This window comes from Aotus nancymaae, unplaced genomic scaffold, assembly GCF_030222135.1.
Source record: "Aotus nancymaae isolate 86718 unplaced genomic scaffold, 86718_ANA_hifiasm-v0.15.2.pri h1tg000046l, whole genome shotgun sequence".
Taxonomy (NCBI): Eukaryota; Metazoa; Chordata; class Mammalia; order Primates; family Aotidae; genus Aotus; species Aotus nancymaae.
The window spans coordinates 8,305,401-8,324,564 of record NW_026988460.1 but is presented as its reverse complement, the minus strand read 5'-3'; the positions used below and the strand labels follow the sequence as shown (position 1 = coordinate 8,324,564).

Genomic DNA, 19,164 nt, shown 5'->3' with positions numbered 1-19,164 from the left:
AGAACTGTGGAAGCAGAGCCAATTATTCTATCATGAAATAGGCTTTTTTAAAAAACAAACAAACAACAACAACAAAAACATAATCTCACAGACAGATAAAGTAAAAATGGCATGTTAGGGCTGTTTAACATTTTTCTTCTATTTAGTCAAACCCTTGAACAAAAGCCAGCATTCTGGGCCTCTATCCTACCCAGCTCAAATACTGCAGGATTTGGGAATCCTGATCTATTAGAGCCCTAAGTTGACTGTTGGAGTAATGCTCCTTAATGAGGTCGGTTGGCTAAGAGGTGACACTTTTGTTCTTGTTAGTTCATAGAGTACCTTTTGAAGATCATCGCATATAATTTCTCGTACCATTTCACTACAAGGAGGGGTGAGGGAGGCATGTGAATGGGGGGAGGTCAGTTTAAAAGAACAGATTTGAAGAAAGGCAAAGGTTTAGTGTTGTCTCCTACAAATTATCGTCATGCTTGTTCCTAAGAATCTTAATTATGTCTTTCAGGAGCTCATTATTTATTTCAGAGAGAATAAGAAGGCTTCCTTCCAAGTCATTAGGTTTGGGATCTAAGTTGTAGCTTCATTTTTCTCTTTTTTCTTTAGCATATGGAATAGAGCTTGGATTTAGGAAGTAGAAGGGGGCAATAATGGCCAGTCTGAGTTAGGGTGTGCAGAACTGCTTAGATTTGAGGAGCAGGGACTTAGGAATTATGCTAGGTTCAAACACCACTTCCCTCTCTTATTATGCCTGAGATCTTTAACCTTTATGGGCCTCAATGCTCTCATCTGTAAAATGGGGATAATACCTACTGCCTAATGGGATGGCGTGAAGATTAAAAAAGGTATCAGTGTGTAGTAAGATGACACCTGGCACAGTCAATTCTCATGAAGTATTAGCTGTTACTGTCACTGCTATTAGTATTGTTATCACAACTATAAAATAGGAGTTTTCAAAACATATAGCATATAATGCACAAAAATAATGCTACAGGGCTTTTAGAAGTTACTTTTATTTATCGTATTTGTTTCTGTAAAATGGTTTTTAAATAGACTTTTATGAGAGTCAGACATAATCTTACCATGAAAAAAGGAGAAATCTGTCTTCCTTATGTAACTAGAAAGCTCTTACTTATTGAACAATGTGTTAAAATAACTTCCAAAATTAATCCAACTTATTAATTCAGTGACCACATAAAGATGATTTAATTTAATTTAGTCTGTAATATAAAAGCCAGTATAATTCCATAAACTTTGTCTATAAATATCTACTCAAATATACAGTATTTGAGAGATAAAGATCAGTAGTTTTTAATATTAAAATTCTATTTTTAAATACCTCAGTAACTTGTACATAGTTTCTCCTCTCAGTAACTTGTACACAAAGTTGGTTGAAGCTGCATGTTGACTGTATGAATCAAAACTGAAAAATTAATCAGTCGTGTAAGACAAATGCCCAGAGTACATATATTGATCTCTAATACAGAAAACAGTAGGAATTAACTTTAATAATCAAACTAAATTGTGGTAACTAACATAAGAAATGAAAAAAGAAAGTGGGGGACTAGCTGTTTTTAAAGTAAATATAAGCAATTGATGAATCCTTATAAAATGTGATTTCTCTGATTTTGTCCAGGACTTCCTGTGGTATGGAATACAAGGGGTTTCTTTGTTGTAGCTGTAAAGGCCAGACCATTTTATCTTGCCTGTATGCTTGTAGGCAATTTTGTGGGATGCTCTGTGAAGAAAAAAGGGTAGGGCATATTGGGTATTCAAAGACTATTTTTGCTGTTTCTTAGAATGTAATTTATCAGGAAATACTTGTTAGACTAAATATAATTACTGGGATTTATTTTATAGACTTTTTTGATAGAGAAGTTTTTTATAAAAATAAATCTGTTACTTGATTTTTAGAGCTATTTTCTATGTTTATGTTTTCTCTTTTTGTAACAGTTACGGAAACCTCTGTGTACTCACTTGCTATAATTTTTCTTAAACTGAGTTTTGGAGTCATACTTAAAATACTTGAAATTCTAAAATTAGTGATTTGAAAGGCACTCAATTTCAGTGTATCTGATTATAAAAATTACATAATTAATATTTTTGGGATGCTTTATATACTCAATAAACTTCTAATATATTAGATTCTTAATAAATATTTACAGTGTAGATTTTATTTAAATTCATGTACCTATTATATTTATCAATGTTAATTGGTTTTTGCTGTATGTTAGTTGCTTACTTTTTGAGAAACACTAGGATGATTTTAATTCAGTGAAATTATGTCTATCAGACACTGTCCTGGCACTGTGATGGGCTAATGACTGGCTATTCCAAGAGCCAATGGTAGACCATCTGCCTCAGCTGTCAGCTGGGAGAACTACTAAGGGTTCATCATCCACCTTTAAACATTTCCCCTTTAACCCAGGATGCAAATTTATCAACTACAGGAGAGAAAAGAACATTTTTAATTACCAGGGTCCCATGGATGATGTTAGAATGTTAAATATAAATTGTTTCTTTTCCTACCTTGTTGTATGTCATCATCAAGCTTCAAAAGTTAAGTAGAATGAAGACCTTTCTCTCATTTTCAATTAATATCTGGATACCACCCAAAACAATGGCATGGAGTTGAGCATTTAATGAACAGCTGTTCCGATTTTAAAGGCAAAGCAAGTTCTCTCTGGCTGCATAGAGATGTGACGAGATATTTCCACAACTTAAGATTAGAGACAGTCTACTGGCATTTAGAAATAATTATTCCCATTTGGAAATAGCAAGTTAGAAATAGAACTCCAAATCACTGCTAGCTTTTGACACTCTTCAGAGCCATAGACGGACTCCCTGCTCATTCTGCACCACCTGTACTGTGAACCCCTGCCTTCGTGGCAAACTTAGCTCTGTCCGATTAATTTAGCAGAAAACATGCTGTGTTTTGTCATTTCTGCATTTTGAGTATTTCTCAGAATCGAAGTTCAGTCCTGTTAAGTTTCTATTCAAGGGAGACCAGATGAGTTTTTTTTTGGAACATTTTCATTGGCTTATATTCTCTTGAGAGTAACATTTTAATCCTGGGGGTTTTTTTCCTGCATAGTTCTTTTATTTTGCTCTGTCTATAAATATATAGTATTTAGTCAGTTCTTTTGATGAAGGTTTATTCTTGCCATGTTGTCCATCTTTTTTTAATATATGGTAGTATTTATGCATCTGCAAGTATTTCTCTCAGTGTCTCCAAAAATTGCAGCAAAATACTATTAAAAAGCAGCTCTCATTATTCAGTCTGATTGGTCATAGGAGTCAAATCTCCATACACCATCGCTTTAAAGAGCTTCTTACTGTCAACAAAGCACAGGAAACTTGTTTGACACCTGCTTGCATCGCCTTCCACTGTCAGTATCTTAAGCTCCTCCAATTGTTATTGTCTGCTCCCTCATACACCATTTCTTCACTCCTTGAATCACAAAGAACTGTTTGACTGCAGTATATGTAGTATCCAGCCCTGGCTCTTTGCTTCTCCCACAGAACCTACATTTCGATCCTCCTTTGTAGAATACCCTCTGAGGACACTCACACAAGACCAAAATGACAACAAAAACAAGAACACTAACCACAAAGATTTATTGAATGCTCATCATTTGTTATACATGCCTGTATGGACTTGGTATGTATTATCTTATTTAATCCACACGACCTACCTATGAGGTCATCATCTTAATTTTACAAACAAGGTAACTGAAGAATAGAGAGGAAAAGAATCTTTCCCTGGCTTACAGAGTTAACAGATACCAGAACCAGGGTTGGAACTTAGTCATGTTTTTAAATTGTTTTTAATTTGCTTTGTTTTTTTTTTAAATTTTGTTTTGTTTTCGTGACAGGGTCTTGCTTTGTCATCCAGGCTGGGGTGCAGTGGTACAATAATGGTTCACTGCAGCCTTGCCCTCCCAGGCTCAAGCAGTCCTCCCACCTCAGCCTCCTGAGTCTCAGCCTCCTGAGTAGGTAGGACTACAGACATGTACCACTATGCCCAGCTAATTTTTGTAGAGACAGATTTTCACCATGTTGCCCAGGCTGGCTCTAACTCTGGGATCAAGCCATCCACCTTCTTCAGCTTCCCGAAGTGCTGGAATTACAGGCATGAGGCACCGCCCAGCCATATTCTCATGTTTGTAAACACTACCCTAGACTGTCTTTTATACAAAATTAAACCTATAGAGAAGATTTAAGATTTTAAGGATTAGAAGAGATCTTGAACACCAGCATTCCCCAACCCTTTTGGATTCGTGGATACATTTTAACTGTCAAAATGTTACTGTTGCTCACATAGAGAGGACAGCTTTGTGTAGTGGCTCAGGCTCTGACTCTCACTGCCTGGATTCAGATCCTTCCAACTATAATATATGGGGCTTCCTCCATTAGCTTAGTTACCTCATCTGTAAAACAGGATGATAATAGTACTTTCCTCCTACACTTGTGTGAGGAATAAATAAGTTAATATGTACGAGTTGCCAAGATCAGTATTTGGCTCACAGTGAGACGTCAACTTAGCTGCTTTTATTGGTTTTCATATTTTTGAAAGAGAAACTATTTGATGCCCAAAAGTTATGATGAATTCAGGAACACTATTTGGCTGAAGTATATTTTTGTTAATCACAGTATTGCTCACACATTTTAAAAAGCAAGACCTGCATACATAAATTATAATATAAATTAGTTCAGCCTCTCCATCAACCACAGCATGCATATGGATTATCTAATTCTAATAGAAATTCCACAGACCCCGAAGAATTCACATCCCACAGGTCGGCAACCAGAGCTATGTCATGTAAACCTCTCCTTTTTCAGGTAAGAGAAAAAGCTGAGACCAGAGAGTTTAAATGAATTTATCAAAGGGCACATGTCTAAAGGACAAAGACAAGTGTAAACTTCAAATCCTATGACTCCAATGCCGAGGTCTGTCCTCTTTCCAAAAGTTCCCAAAAAGTTCATTTCAGGTTACTTTAACAATCAGAGATAGCATAGTCAAACACTTTTGTGTCCTTAAACAGTATTTTGTCCTCAGAATTGCTCTTCTCTACATTAGCTTTGTTGTTTCTCATTGTTAAGTGACAGAGAAACTTCCCTTCATATATTCATATATAAAAAGCCAAAAGGAAATTTGGAGAGATGTTCTGTACTCTGCCTACCAGCCGCCATTAAAGGTCATCTGGCACCCTAGGGGATGATGGCCAAATCCTTATTGCTAAGACTGTTCTTACTGCCTTTTATCACATTTTCTCTGGGGACCAAATGGTGCAAAAGAGAATTTGCTAATTTGAATTTGAAAATCCTTCTCTAATGAGAAGTGATAAAATTTATTATTTTTATCAGAGCCCAAGTAAGATAAGTGTCTATGAGTGACAGAAATAAAATATGGCTATGAGGTTGCTTGATCTGAAACATGGCACTCTAAATAGCCTATGATTTAACACATTCAAATCAGAAGCTAGAAAGACTCTTCGATGCATGCCAGCAGACGATCAACTAATTGAATTAATAAAATAAAGCGATGAAAGAAATAAATATGCTTATAAATACCCCAGAAGATATGTTACTGAGATAAAATGTGGTACAAAACAAATATGAGCAGTTCAGTAATTCCCAGAGCCCTATACAGCATATGGTCTCAGAAAAGACAGAAAAAGTGTGTAGAAACAGAGGACTCAAGTCCCACAGGGTAACCAAAATAGAGCATTGCTTTTACTTATAACAGAATATGAACTGCCAAAATGTAAATGACAAAAAGAAGAGATCTTTATATCACCTCAGTTAATATTAGAAAAAAAAAATTAAAAAAAAAAGATAAATCATCAGGACAACTTGTTTAAATAGGAATTTATTTTCAAAATAATTTTATATTGTTAGGGAGAATAAATGGAAGATGTAATATTGAATCATTAGTTGAAAAAATAAAGTTCAGTATTTGTCCAGTTGAAAGAGAATCAATGACCATTTATGTCAGATTAGAATTCCTAGGTAAGTTTGTTCTTGACCTTGATCTAGGCACAATCTAATGCTCTTTTGCTGCAGGTCTACATATTTGCTTCTTGGAAAGAAAAGCTTTTTATTATGTTGACAGAATAACACTCACATGATTGCTGCTTTTTCTTTTTACAAGAAGACCTGTTTCCTTTATTAGAATTGTTTTATACAAAAGTGTATGGGAGAGGGAGCAGGTGGTTGCACTTCATTTCCTTGTATTGTTTGTTTCAGGTAAATATAGTTGAAACTAAAAAAGGTGGGGAACAGTGCTCTTACAACTTCTATGATAGTTGTTTCTTTTTTGAAAAATATAAATGGAAAGAAAATTATTTAAGAAGTAAACGTAAACTTTACTACGGCTTAAGGATAACTGTAAATAGAACCATCATACTTAGATTATATTAAATATTCAGTTTGGTTTGAAAGGCCAATGCCCTTTCTACAAATTGAGGACTATGGCATGAACTTTGAAAGCTTTCTGACTGAGGCAAAAATGAGCTGAGACACTTCTTTGAAGTCACATTAGGACACGTTTGCTTTTTATTGCTGTAACTCTATTTACCTCAGTGAACTCCTGTTCTATAATTTTAAAAATCACAATGAAGCCAATATTCAATCAATTCAGTATTTTTATATTAGAGCAAGAATCAGATTAGAATAACTGTCTCTTTAAAAATGAAAGGGCCAGGTGTGATGGCTCATACCTATAATCCCAGCACTTTAGGAGGCCGAGGTGAGCGGATCGCTTGAGCTCAGAAGTTTGAGACCAGCCTGGACAACATGGTGAGATCTTGTCTTTACAGAAAATTAGAAAATTAGCCAGGCCTCATGGCTGGCCCCTGTGGTCCCAGCTACTCAGGTGGCTGCGGTGGGAGGATCACCTGAGCCCTGGAGGCCAAGGCTGCAGTGAGCATGATCCTGTCCCCAGATTCCTGCCTAGGTGACAGAGTGAGACCCTGTCTCAAAAAAAAAGAAAGAAAATAAAAAATCTGAGAACTGCATAGCACTGAAATACAATATTATAGAATTCCTCAGTTAAAATTTTGCCTTTGGCATGTGGTACATCAGGATGTCTCTCATTCATTCCTACATCTTTATCTTTATAGATCAATTCAACACACATTTATTACTTAAAATTGTATGTTAGTAAATAGATAGATGGAGTATTGAAAAATATAATAGGGATAAAGAAAACCCATTTAAATAACAAACATATGGCTACTACTATAAATTATTTTTAGATTGAAATATTTTATATCATTTAATTGACATAACATCATTCCTGGGGGGCTCAGAGGAACAGGATATGAATAGAATAAGAGCAAGTTTTATTTTCTTGCTAATTTTCACTTCTCACTCTTTAACTGTTCCTTACTTCCAAGTAGTGGGAACTGTGGAAGAGACTCTGAATTAGGGACATTCAGCTATTTCTTTAGGTGTAAATCTTTAATTGATCAGAAATTGTTCATTGCATTAATATATATTTGATAGGAAAGTATCAAATATAAAGTAATGACAATGGCAGATTTGATAAATAAGCCTGTTGGTCAACATAAAAACTACTTACAATCAAAGATCAGAAAGAGGCCATTTCTGAAGGGATATCTGCACTTCCATTTTCATTGCAGCACTGTTCACAATAGCCGAGATATTGTCTGAGCCTAAGTGTTCATCAGTAGGTGAATGGATGTAGAAAATGTAGTATGTGCACGCGGTGGAATACTATCAAGCCTTTACAAAAGAGGAAATTCTGTCATTTGTGACAACATGGATGAACCTGGAAGACATTATGCTAAGTGAAATAAAGCCAGGCACGGAAAGACAAATATCACATGACCTCACTTATACTTGACATCTAGAAAAGTCAAACTTTCAGAAACAGAGGCTCCTGGTGGGGGGAGTTAAGGGACAATTCAAAAATGTTGGTCAAAGGGCTCAAAATTTTAGTTAGATAGGGGGAATGTGTTTTTGAAATCTGTGGAACAGTAAGGTGACCATAGTTAGTGATAATGTATTATATAATTCAAATTTGCTAACAGTGTATTTTACCACAAAATAAGGGTAAGTATGTGAGCTAGTTGATATGTTAATTGATTTAAGCATTTTGCATTGTATACATATATCAGAACATCATATTGTACCCCATAAAAATATATAATTACAATTTCTCAATTACAGATAAACATTATTTTAAAGTTTTAAAGAGTCAAACATTAAACAAGTAAGAATTTTAACTGAAATCTGAATTTAAGCAGTAACCTTATATTTCTTTATGCATATTTCTTTCTAACATCAGCAGGGCTATTTTAGGTAAATTATTAAAATTGCAGAAAGTCGGTTGCAATTCTTTTTTTCAGGCTTCAAAAGACTTTTCTACAGAGTCACAGCGAGATAGATTCTTTTTTCCTGGACATATCTGCATAGACAAGAACTGGAAAGAGAGTGTAGGGGGTAGGTAGAAATGTATGTATAAACATATATATTTATTACTGAGATAGTACAAACACTGTTTTTCTTACTCTTTACTATCACTTTTCTCAAAGCCTGCAAAACTACTATCAATATTTGACTTGAACCTTGAGGCAGCTGTAAAGTCTCCAGCATATCCTTTAGGGCCTAAAGAAATTAGCATTGATAGAGCCCTGCTGATTTGAAGGATGGACTGGGATTACTTTTGATTATTAATTTCTTTGGGCATTGTTTTTTGTTCTCATGTTTATTTTGCATATTCAGACATAATTGCATATCCTTCCATAATCAAGTACTTATACAGCCACTATTTCTTAAATGTCAGGTGGCTCTGTACTATTTTAATAGTGTAATTTATAATGAAGCCATCACTTATATTTTAACTGATTCAGAAAAGGTATCATTCAGTAAGGGTAAAAGATTCCTTTTAAAATAAGTTTTTAAATGGTGTTTATTTGATGAATAGCTTCATGTGCAACTAATGGTAAATAGTAGTGGGATGTGTGTGTATGTGTGTGCATAAAAGAGAGAAAGAAAACAATTTCTCCAGCTTTCTAAGGAGCTGTTCATTGTCCCTGGTAAGAAGACCCTTGTGATTTGGCAGGGCGACTTCATCTTCTGCTAATGACCTCATTTCTGTTTACCAGTGAAAATGGACATTTTACTAAGCTTTTAAAAATCACCCGCAATGCAAGAGAAGAACAATGAAGCCCCCATGATGTCCCTTAAAAGAACGAGTATAAATTTTGATAAAAGAAAATGAGGTGTAATGTGGAACGGACAGTGTTATTGTGATACAGCACCTTTATTCACTAGCTTTTAATTATTTCATATATTTTATTGCACATTTTCCCTGCCTGTATGGTTCTTTTGTGTCATTTGCAACCTGATGAAGCCCCTCTCTGGAGTTAGCTTCTGAGAGTTGGTATGGGAATTATAACCCAAAAGCACTACCTTTGGATTCATTAAAGGATAGACTTTCTATAGTTAGGATAACTAAAGAAAATTTCCATTTTGCAAGGGCAGTGTAAATTTTACATATCATTTTAATAGCAAAGCAGGTCAATCAAATAATAATTGTCTACAATTAGCACTCCAATGAGCTGTAAGCTTCTTTATATTCTCCAGGACTGAACTGAAAAAGAAATTGTTATTTACTGTCACTGAAGTCATAAAAAATGCTTGCTATTCAGTATAAGTGATGAGGAAAGTGCAAGTCTGGCAACAGGGCTTTGGCATAAATTTGAGATCTGCACACCAAAATGCACATTGTATCAAGCATGGCTATGTGCAAAATGTGCTATTACAAAGCACTTTCTTTTAGCACACAAAGCAGATCTGGGCAATGAAATGTCTAGTGTTGACAGCATTTTGGTTTGGAACTAATCTTAAGATTGCTTTCTAACATTTTCAGGGGCTCTGAACTCTTTTGAAAAGGTACATTTTGATATTAAAAATGAGGAAGCAGAGAAGAAATGCATTCTATTTCCTAGTTCATTCTATCTGAAGTGACAGTGCTGTCATTCTGGGGATCTTTTCTTGAGTCTCATCACCAGCAAGTCCAGGTATAAACTGGAGTTTGCAGGAACTGCATGATGTGAAACTGTGGCATGAGGGAATTGTCTAAGCTTCATAAATTATCACAATAACTCTATCCAGCTCTCACCATGTCATATTCTCTGCTGTGAAAATTTAAACTCCTTTCTTTAGCAATGCCATGCTTCTTTAGCAGCCTTGCCAAAGGAAGGAGGTCAATAAATGTCTTGCCAATGCTGTTGCTAGTCCTCTTCAGTCCCCTCAAACCATTGCTGGGCATCCTGTTTCAAGTGTCATTGCATTGGGTCCCATGATTACACTTCTTCATATTGAGATGTCTTTGGAGCAAGAAGTAAAGGATAGTCATTCCCACCAAAAGAACTTCAACTGAAGATGGGAGAAGGGAAGTTCCCTTTAAAAAAAATTTCTCATGAGAGAAAGAAAGGATACAGAATGCATGCAAAAATACAAAATAGCTTCCAGAGTTGCTCTTCGCATTTTTGCATTTACAGATATGAAGGTAAGCACTTCAGTTGGGCATGTCAAAGACACTGCTATATCAATAGCAGCAGCCATGGTACCAGGAAAGAGACATTTGTTAGGAAAGATGATGTTTCCCTGGTAGATTTCATTGCATTAAAAATGAAGACAATGAGGTGGGTGGATAACCTGAGGTCAGGAGTTCAAGACCAGCCTGTACAACATGGCAAAACCCCATCACTACTAAAATACAAAAATTACCCAGACATGATCACGGACACATGTAATCCTAGCTACTCGAGAGGCTGAGGCAGAAGAATTGCTTGTACCCAGGAGGCAGAGGCTGCAGTGAGCCAAGATCACACCACTGCACTGCAGCCTGGGCAATAGGGTGAGACTCTGCTTTAAAAAAAAAAAAAAAAAAAAGAAGACAAAGCATGGAAATACCTTATAGAGTCACAATATGATGAAACATACCCACTGGTGTCTGTTCCTGAAAGAAAATGGTAGAACTGAAAATACTCAAATAGTATCTCAAGAAACAGATCTCTTGGAAGCTTCTGTTTCTCAGTAGAAATGACTCATATATGCTGAACTAAAAGCAGAGACTAAAACAAGAGAGAGGAACAGAAAATATTGAGTACCAGTCTTAGGGGCCTAGCATGAGCCGTGTGAAGCTTTGTGTGGGAGTTAGGACATCATGATAGCCCTACAAAGGCAAGAGGTGTAAAAATAAAGACAGTTAAGGGATTGTCAAACTCGTAACTTGATCTCTAGATATCACTGACCTAGGACAAGGTTCAGCAAACCTTTTCTTAAAAGATCAGATAAACATTTTAAGCTTTATGGACCATACAGTCTCTTTTACATCTACTGAACTCTGCTCCTATAGCATAAAAGAAAAGACAGACAATAGTAATTGAATGAGTGTGATTGTGTTCTAATACACTTAGTTAACTAAGCAGGCCAGTTATAGTTCTATAACCTCTGGCCTAGAACCAGCCTTAGCGTATGAAGGGAGAAAGGAAATAGCATTTTTAGTGTTTCCCTTCTTGATCATTCTTCTCCGTATCTTAGGACCCTCACAAATCTGACTTGTTAGTATCCTAAATCAAAATGGATTAGGTAAACAATTATTCTAAACAAGGAAATATATACTATTAATGGTGTCACCCCAAAGCAACAACTTATAATACAGCTTTTAAAAGATAATGCAGTGAAATGTTACACATACTGATAGATGCCTTTTGCTTTACAGTACAGACTCTTCAATCCTAACCATTGACTATGTGTTATTTGAACCTTAAATTATCTTTGGTTTTCTATGTTGTTTTAGATTATTGAGTACATACTGCAATGCCAAACTTTCCACCAAAGTGGTGTCATTTGTAAGTACCAAAGCAAAATTCTCCTCCTGATTGTGTGAATAGATGATAAAAATCTTGAATGACATCAAGCAAGCTTTCACACCCTTTTAAATATGCTTTGTTTTAAAGTGGGTCAGACTTCCCAGTTGACATCACAGAAAATGGCCCAAGTTACTTTTACAATTTTGTGTAACTGCAATTTTGTTTGACAGAATTTCTTCTAGAAAGTGGCCATACCAAGGATTAAATCTCCTTCATAATAGAATTTTACAATGGAACTACAAATAAAACCTTAGATGTCAGTGTTATATGTATTAATGTATCTCCAGGTAAACACCAGAGTGACATATTTCATGTTAAATTGACCGGTCTTATACTTAAGTGACCAGGGAAGGAATGTAGCTAGAAGCAGAATGTCATTCATCACATATTACTTTTTAGAAAGCAGAGTTTCAGGACTTCATTTTTTAAATTTATAGCCTTGATTGGTAAAACATCTTGGCTTTTGAATTAAAAAAATCATATTCTTAATATTCATGTAGCATTGTTAATAGAAAGCCCACTGGCCAAGTTGTTTGGCATAATGTGCTTGTGATTTACACAAGACGTTGTGAAAGGTTTTGTAAAGTCTAGCTTGTTTGAGTATATCAAATTATCATTTTTATTGCAACTTTTTATTTATCGTAGTACATAAAATGGTTTTGAGAAATCTCCGAAGAATACTGATTTGATATGGATTTTGCTTTGATATAATTAACATTTATTGCAAATGCAGATTGTTATAAGTAAACTCTGATAGTATTATAGCAGATTTTTTTACTATATGCAGAATGCATAACTCATATTATTCCTAAACATTTTCAATGAGAATGATATATATGTACATATATATATATATAAACATAGTCATTGAGGCAATAAATGAGAAGTTAGTGCAGCTCTTCTCTATAAGACATAAAAGTTATGTTTCATTCCCTCTCAAAGAGAAAGTCTATAAACAAAGATAGGTGCTACAAATTTCTTCAGACCTCTCATAACAGTGTACAACTCTATTAAATGCATGTTTGATTCTTTTTCTATGTCTTCAAGGGTCTGAATGTTTGAAAAATGTAATCAATCACTAATTTATTTGTTTGGAGGTTGTAGTTTGGTATCTCTTTTGGAATACCTCAGCATTATATTGACCTTATAATCATATTTAATAAAATCTGATTCTTCCTTATGCTTTCCGAGTACAGCCTTTTTTTACTTTTTTTTCTGGTCTCTGTTCATCTGTTTTTCTTTGAAAATTCTAGCCAAAACACTTAACTCTATACCTGGCATACAACGAACACTTGATCATTATTAGCTATTATCATTATTTGTGTTAATTTCCTATTGCCAATATAACAAATTACTACGAACTTAATGGCTTTAAACCAGCAGTCACCAAACTTTTTGGCATCAGAGATCTGTTTTGTGAAAGAATTTTTTTTCCATGTACTAGGCTGGGTGTGTGGAAGAGTTTGGGGATTATCCAAGCACATTGCATTTATTTATTGGATGCTTTATTTCTGTTATTATTACATTGTAATATATAATGAAATAATTATACAACTCACTATAATGTAGAATTAGTGGGAACCCTGAGCTTGTTTTCCTGCAACTAGAGAGTCCCATCTGGGGGTGATGGTAGACAGTGACAGATCAACTGGCATTAGATACTCATAAGGAGCATGCAACCTAGACCCCTTGCATGTGCAGTTCACAATAGGGTTTGTGCTTCTATGAGAATCTAATGCTGCCCCTGATCTGACAGGAGGCAGAGCTCAGGAGGTAATGTGAGCAATGTGGAGTGGCTGTAAATACAGATGAAGCTTTGCTTGCTTGCTCACTGCTCACCTCCTGCTGTGCATCCTGATTCCTAATAGGCCATAGGTCATTACTGGTCTGTGAATGTGGTGGGCGGATGGGTAGGGAACCCCTGCTTTAAACAACAGACATTTCTTCCCTTAAAGTTGTGTAGATTAGAAGTCCAATGCAAGTATCATTGGGCTAACATCAAGGTGTCAGCAAGTCTTTATTCCTCAGGGCTCTAGGGGAGAATCCATTTCCTTGCCTTTTGCAGCCTCTATAGGCTACCCATGTTCCTTTGCTCTTAGCCACCAGCAAGTGATTATACAGGTCAGATCTCTGCTTTTATAGTCATACCTTCTTCTCTGACTCTTCTGCCTCTCTCTTTCCCTTCGAAGGACCCTGGTGATTACAGCGTGCCTACCAGAATTCACAGCAAGATGGTTAACTTAATCATCTTTGCCAAGTGTATTACTTCTCTATTGCTCTTGTAACAAATTACTGCAGCACAATTTTATTATCTTACAGTTCTGGAAGTCCAAAGTCCAAAATCAGTTTCACTTGGCTAAAAATCAAGGAATTGACAGGCCTATGTTGTCTATGGAGTTTCAAGGGGAGACTGTTTCCCAGCCTTTTCTGGCTTCCAGAAGTCATGATCTCTTTCTCCATCTTCAAACTGAGATCACACCATCTTGAAATGTGATTCTGTAACTACCACACCTGGTTCTGTGGTCACCTTTCCTTTTTCCTGTCTGTGACCCTCCTGCCTCTCTCTTATTAGGACTGTTGGGTTTACATTAGGCCCATCTGGATAGGCCTAATGTGATTGTTCTCATCACATGATCTTTAATTTAATCATGTCTGTGGATACCCTCTTGGCATAGCAAGTAACATATTTTCAGGTTTCAGGGATTCAAATGTTGACTTCTTCTGGAGACAGTTATTCTGCCTACCACACCAGTGTTAGGCCCAAAATCTCCCTTAAACTTACATTTGAATCACCTAGCCACTCATTGAACATTTGTGTCTAGATCCTCTGTCTGAGTCTCAAAGTCTATTCTTACTATATGTTTTTCCAGCCCCAGAGTCGCTCCTCCTACTTTTCCTGTTTCTTCTCTTTATCCAAGCTCAAAACTTTAGAGTTAGTTTTTCTTTGTTGTTCATCAAGGATCTTTACTCTTGATTTTCAATGAGAATGATATATATGTACATTTTGATTTTCTGGGGTTGTGTTTGGGAGAATTGGTGGAGGAAGATCATTGTATTATTCAGTTACATAGTATTTCAATAGGTAGACCATATTATTGTGCTTTTAATATAAAATTAAGCATACTATGCTGTTGAGGTACAAAGTGAAAGGGAGTGTTTATAAAAAAACTTTTTTAAAGTGGCTTTCAATATTATTAAGTATACAGAATGTTTATTTTCTGGACAGTTTTATGAGGACCATTGAAATTTTGCATTGAGTTGTTGTACAAGAATGTAAGCCCAGTGTAATTCAAGGGATATTAACATACCACTCTGAAATAGACCTCCGAATTTGCCTGATTACACTAATTCCTAAACAAAGAATGCAGAAATCCTAACTTGTACAAACCAGAAGCTTCTCTCCATTTGTTTTCAAATTTTATATGAAGGTTTAGGGCTGCCCAGCAGTTTGGCCCATGGAGATGGTGAAATGTTTTCTTCTTTGGTGCTGAAATCTATAAATGGTGAATTTTTTCTTCTTCCTTCAGTGGGGTTCTCAGAGTAGCCTCACACTGTTTTTCTCTGGGATGCTGTCTTGCCTTCACTTGTCTGGGGGACAGGGACCAAGAATTAACCAGGAGTCAGTTTGCATATTTGAAGAGTGGGAGTGAAGTGAGGGGATTATCTCAATGGAAACCAGGGAGGACAGTTATCCCTAGGAAAGAAAATCAATGAAAATGGACATTCTCTCAGAATCCAATGGGAGGAGCAATTTTAAATACAGAGGAGAGTCTGTTACTCAATTACGGCAATGCCACGTTCAGATTCCCTGAGACACACACACCAAGATGAAACTAAAGGATCAGACTTACAAAAAAAAAATACTAGAAAAGTATCTATAAAAGAAAAAAGGGGAAGGAGCAGAAATAGGCAGAGAGCCTCAGACTGCTATTCAGGTCCCATGTCAGTGAACAAAGAGCAGGGAGGAAAACTTGCTTAGGAAGAATGTCAGACTGCAGCACAGTTCTGAGGATGCTGTGACTGTAAAAATGGGGAATTGCTGAGCCAAAGTTGCCCATTAGAGAAATCCTTCATGGGGCAGAAATGAGCCAGCATTAGTACCCCCATCTAATTCAGTACTAGGAGCAGTGCAGGGAGGTATGTGGCCACAGTGCTCCTGGAGTAGCAGGTAGAGGCCAGCAATCAACTGTGTTCTGTGCTGTAGGGTCTCTTGAAGTGAAACCTGTACTTTGATTTGTACATGTCCACTTCATGCTCATTTTGGGAGCAGCCTTGAAATAATTTTAATAATTTTGGCTTCCTTCCTTCTGCTATATCATTCAGTTACTGTATGTATCCTTATTTCTCCTATGTCAGTCAGTTACTATGTCATATAGGAAAAGCCACCATAATATCTCTATAACAATATAATAATGTTTTAAGTATCAATAATATTAACATTAGAATTAAAATAAACATTATAAAGGAAGTTATGCAAATATTTTGAGTTGAACATTTTCAATCAGAATTGTATTTGTGATATTTATTCCAAGTGTTACATTGAGTTATTGTTCATACATTCTCATTACTGTATAATATTATCTTGCATGAATTTACCAGATTTTAGGTTTTCTGACTCTGAATCAGAGTTTTTACAGGCCATTCTTTTTTTAATATAAACTGGGTTAATAAGATTGACTTTTTGTTCCTAATGCCCTGCTAAGGCCTACCATACTGGAGAGCAGTGGATATCTGGCTGGATAAAAGGGAGAAGGACAGCGTTGTTAGTTTCATGTGTAGAACGCTTTGGAAAGCAGAGAAAGATTGCTTTGCCTCTTTAACTGCAAAGTGAGGTTGCAGGAGTCGGGACATGTGGGGTGGAACTGGATGCTTAAGAGCAGCAGGAAGACCCTGAAGGGCTCTTGCTACAAGAGCTGCCAGTTTTAAGTACCTTGCTGGTATTACTTTTCTCTATAGTTTATTCAGTACTAATGCAAGAGAAAAGCACCATCAGGATAGGCATGAGACGACTAACCATGGAATTAATGTTTGAGATGCATTTGTTTCATGCAACCCAATAAGTGATTTTAGAGCTCATAACTCACCACATGACTGACTGGAATTTCATGAAACATTATACCAATATGACAGCATGATTTAAAGATCAGTTTGAGGTTAAAATCAATGTTTTTGGATGTCTATATAATTTGCAGTTGGCTTGCTAATTTCTGGAAACATCAAACATTTGCATTTGCATTGCAAATGGGAATCCATCATCATCTTTATTTCTTCCAGGTCCTTAGCATGTTCTCTTCTCTGGTGACCTTTTCCCATGTTCTTCACTCTACTTGGAGTGGTTTTATCCCTGATTGTTGGGGTGTTCTCCTGTCCTTTAAGCCTGTTCTTCAGCCGTGAAAGAATGGCACGTGTCTTCCTATGAAACTCATGGGAGATCTCATCTAACCATTCTCCTTATCTCATTGTTATTTGGATATTGATTTACTGTTCCCTTTACCGAAAGGAAAGACCCTTCACCATTAGAATTATGTCTTAAATATATTTGAACTTGTTATTCTTTAAATTTATTTTGATTTCATATGTTTTCCAAAAGTTATTTTGTAAAATCTCTTTTGGAAAATCACTACAGTAATGAATCAATAAAATAGAGGTAATGCAACTAAGAGAAAATAGGGGTCAGGAAAGAAGGAAGCCAACCACAATAACTCTGCTTAAATCCCAGCTTGGCGCTGAACACTCTGGGCTTCCAGAACAAAGCAGTGTGTTATTATCTAGCCCTCATTATCACAAAAGAGAAGAACAATGGTTCCTTTGCAGAAAGCTGATTCACCTTGGCCATAAAGTTCAAGAAAACTCTCATAATGTACTTTACATAGACATTAGTCGGTAGAATAATTGTATCCTTAACTAACTCAATGAATCTTTATTGAGGACCTTCTAAATTCCTTTGGGTGTTTCATTTCGCTAATTTGGAGGAGGGGGAAGGGGAGGTGAAATAAAAACTAGCATCACCTAACAAGTGGTAGGAGGACAGACAAGTAAGTAGAATGTTACACACTGCTAAGTGTTTTAGTTGAAATAAGCTTAGAATTGCTCTGTATAGGACCATCAACCCAGAGTAGGAGGATTAAGGAAAAGTTCACTGAGGAGGTGATCCCTGATGTTGGAACCAAGCTTTGAAAACCATTTGAAGGTTATCTCAAAGAATGGGGTCGATGCTGAAAGTGGAGAAAGCCAAAGACAGAACAGAGACAACAAGAGTTGTAGGCCTCCGAAGCAGCATGTGCAAAAGACTAAGGGACAAAGGAAAGCATGGGGCTTCTCAGAGGCTAAGGTTTGGAGCAGGACCTTAACCAGGAAGGGCCTCATATTCAGGTTAAGCAATTTTGCATTATACCCGAAAGGTTAAAGAACTTCGCAAAGTTTGATGTCAGGAATTGACATGATTAGATTGTTAATTTTGAAATATCATGATACAGGCAGGATGGAGATACAAATTAAAACTGAGCAAGACCAGAGAAGCTTGTCAGAAGTGTCTGAAGCAGAGATTTGATGACAGTAATAATATCGTTCCCACCTGGATGCTAATCAACGGGGTCCTCCATAATAATTAAGAATAAATGGAGAGATATTTCACATAACTGCTTCTCTTCATGGCCTGCAACAAAAACACTCAGCACTACTTGGAAGTAAAAATGATGTTTGTATAACTATATTAAGGGCACAATTGAAAACTGTCCTTAATAATGGAATTTCTTTCTCTCTTCAACAATTTTATTAGAACTATCATATGCTTGGATCTTCAATGAATACCCATCGTTTGTTGAAGAAGATAGTCGGAGATTTGTCTCTCAGGAGACAGGGCACCTCTACATATCTAAGGTGGAGCCATCTGATGTGGGAAATTACACGTGTGTGGTGACAAGTATGGTGACCAATGCCCGAGTGCTGGGCTCTCCAACCCCTTTGGTGCTACGTTCTGATGGTAATGAAACTTCTCCAAGTGCAATTCTGAGAGCAACTGGTGCTGAGGCTGCAAACAGAAACAACTGGGAAAATGTAAAAAGTACATCTAGAAGAACTGTCACTTCATGTGTTTTGTCACAAAGACTATGAGTACAATGACAAAAATGATTTGATAAATCATAGGTCCTTATGCATAATTCTTACCCAGGACAAGCTTCTTGATTTGCAGGGACCAGTGCAAAATAAAAATAAGCATCCCATTGTTCAGAAAGTATTAAGAATTTTAAGACAGTAA

The 19,164-nt window shown here is 36.3% G+C and overlaps 1 protein-coding gene across 2 annotated transcripts in view; it reads left to right on the top strand.

The window, feature by feature from the left end:
* CNTN3 (contactin 3) overlaps positions 1 to 19,164 on the top strand; it is a 332,828-nt gene that overhangs the window by 209,593 nt on the left and 104,071 nt on the right. For both annotated transcript variants that reach the window (XM_064361917.1, XM_012477072.2), the window contains one exon: positions 18,685 to 18,888. In XM_064361917.1, the coding sequence (XP_064217987.1) occupies positions 18,685 to 18,888 (204 nt within the window). The remainder of the gene's footprint in view (positions 1 to 18,684; positions 18,889 to 19,164) is intronic.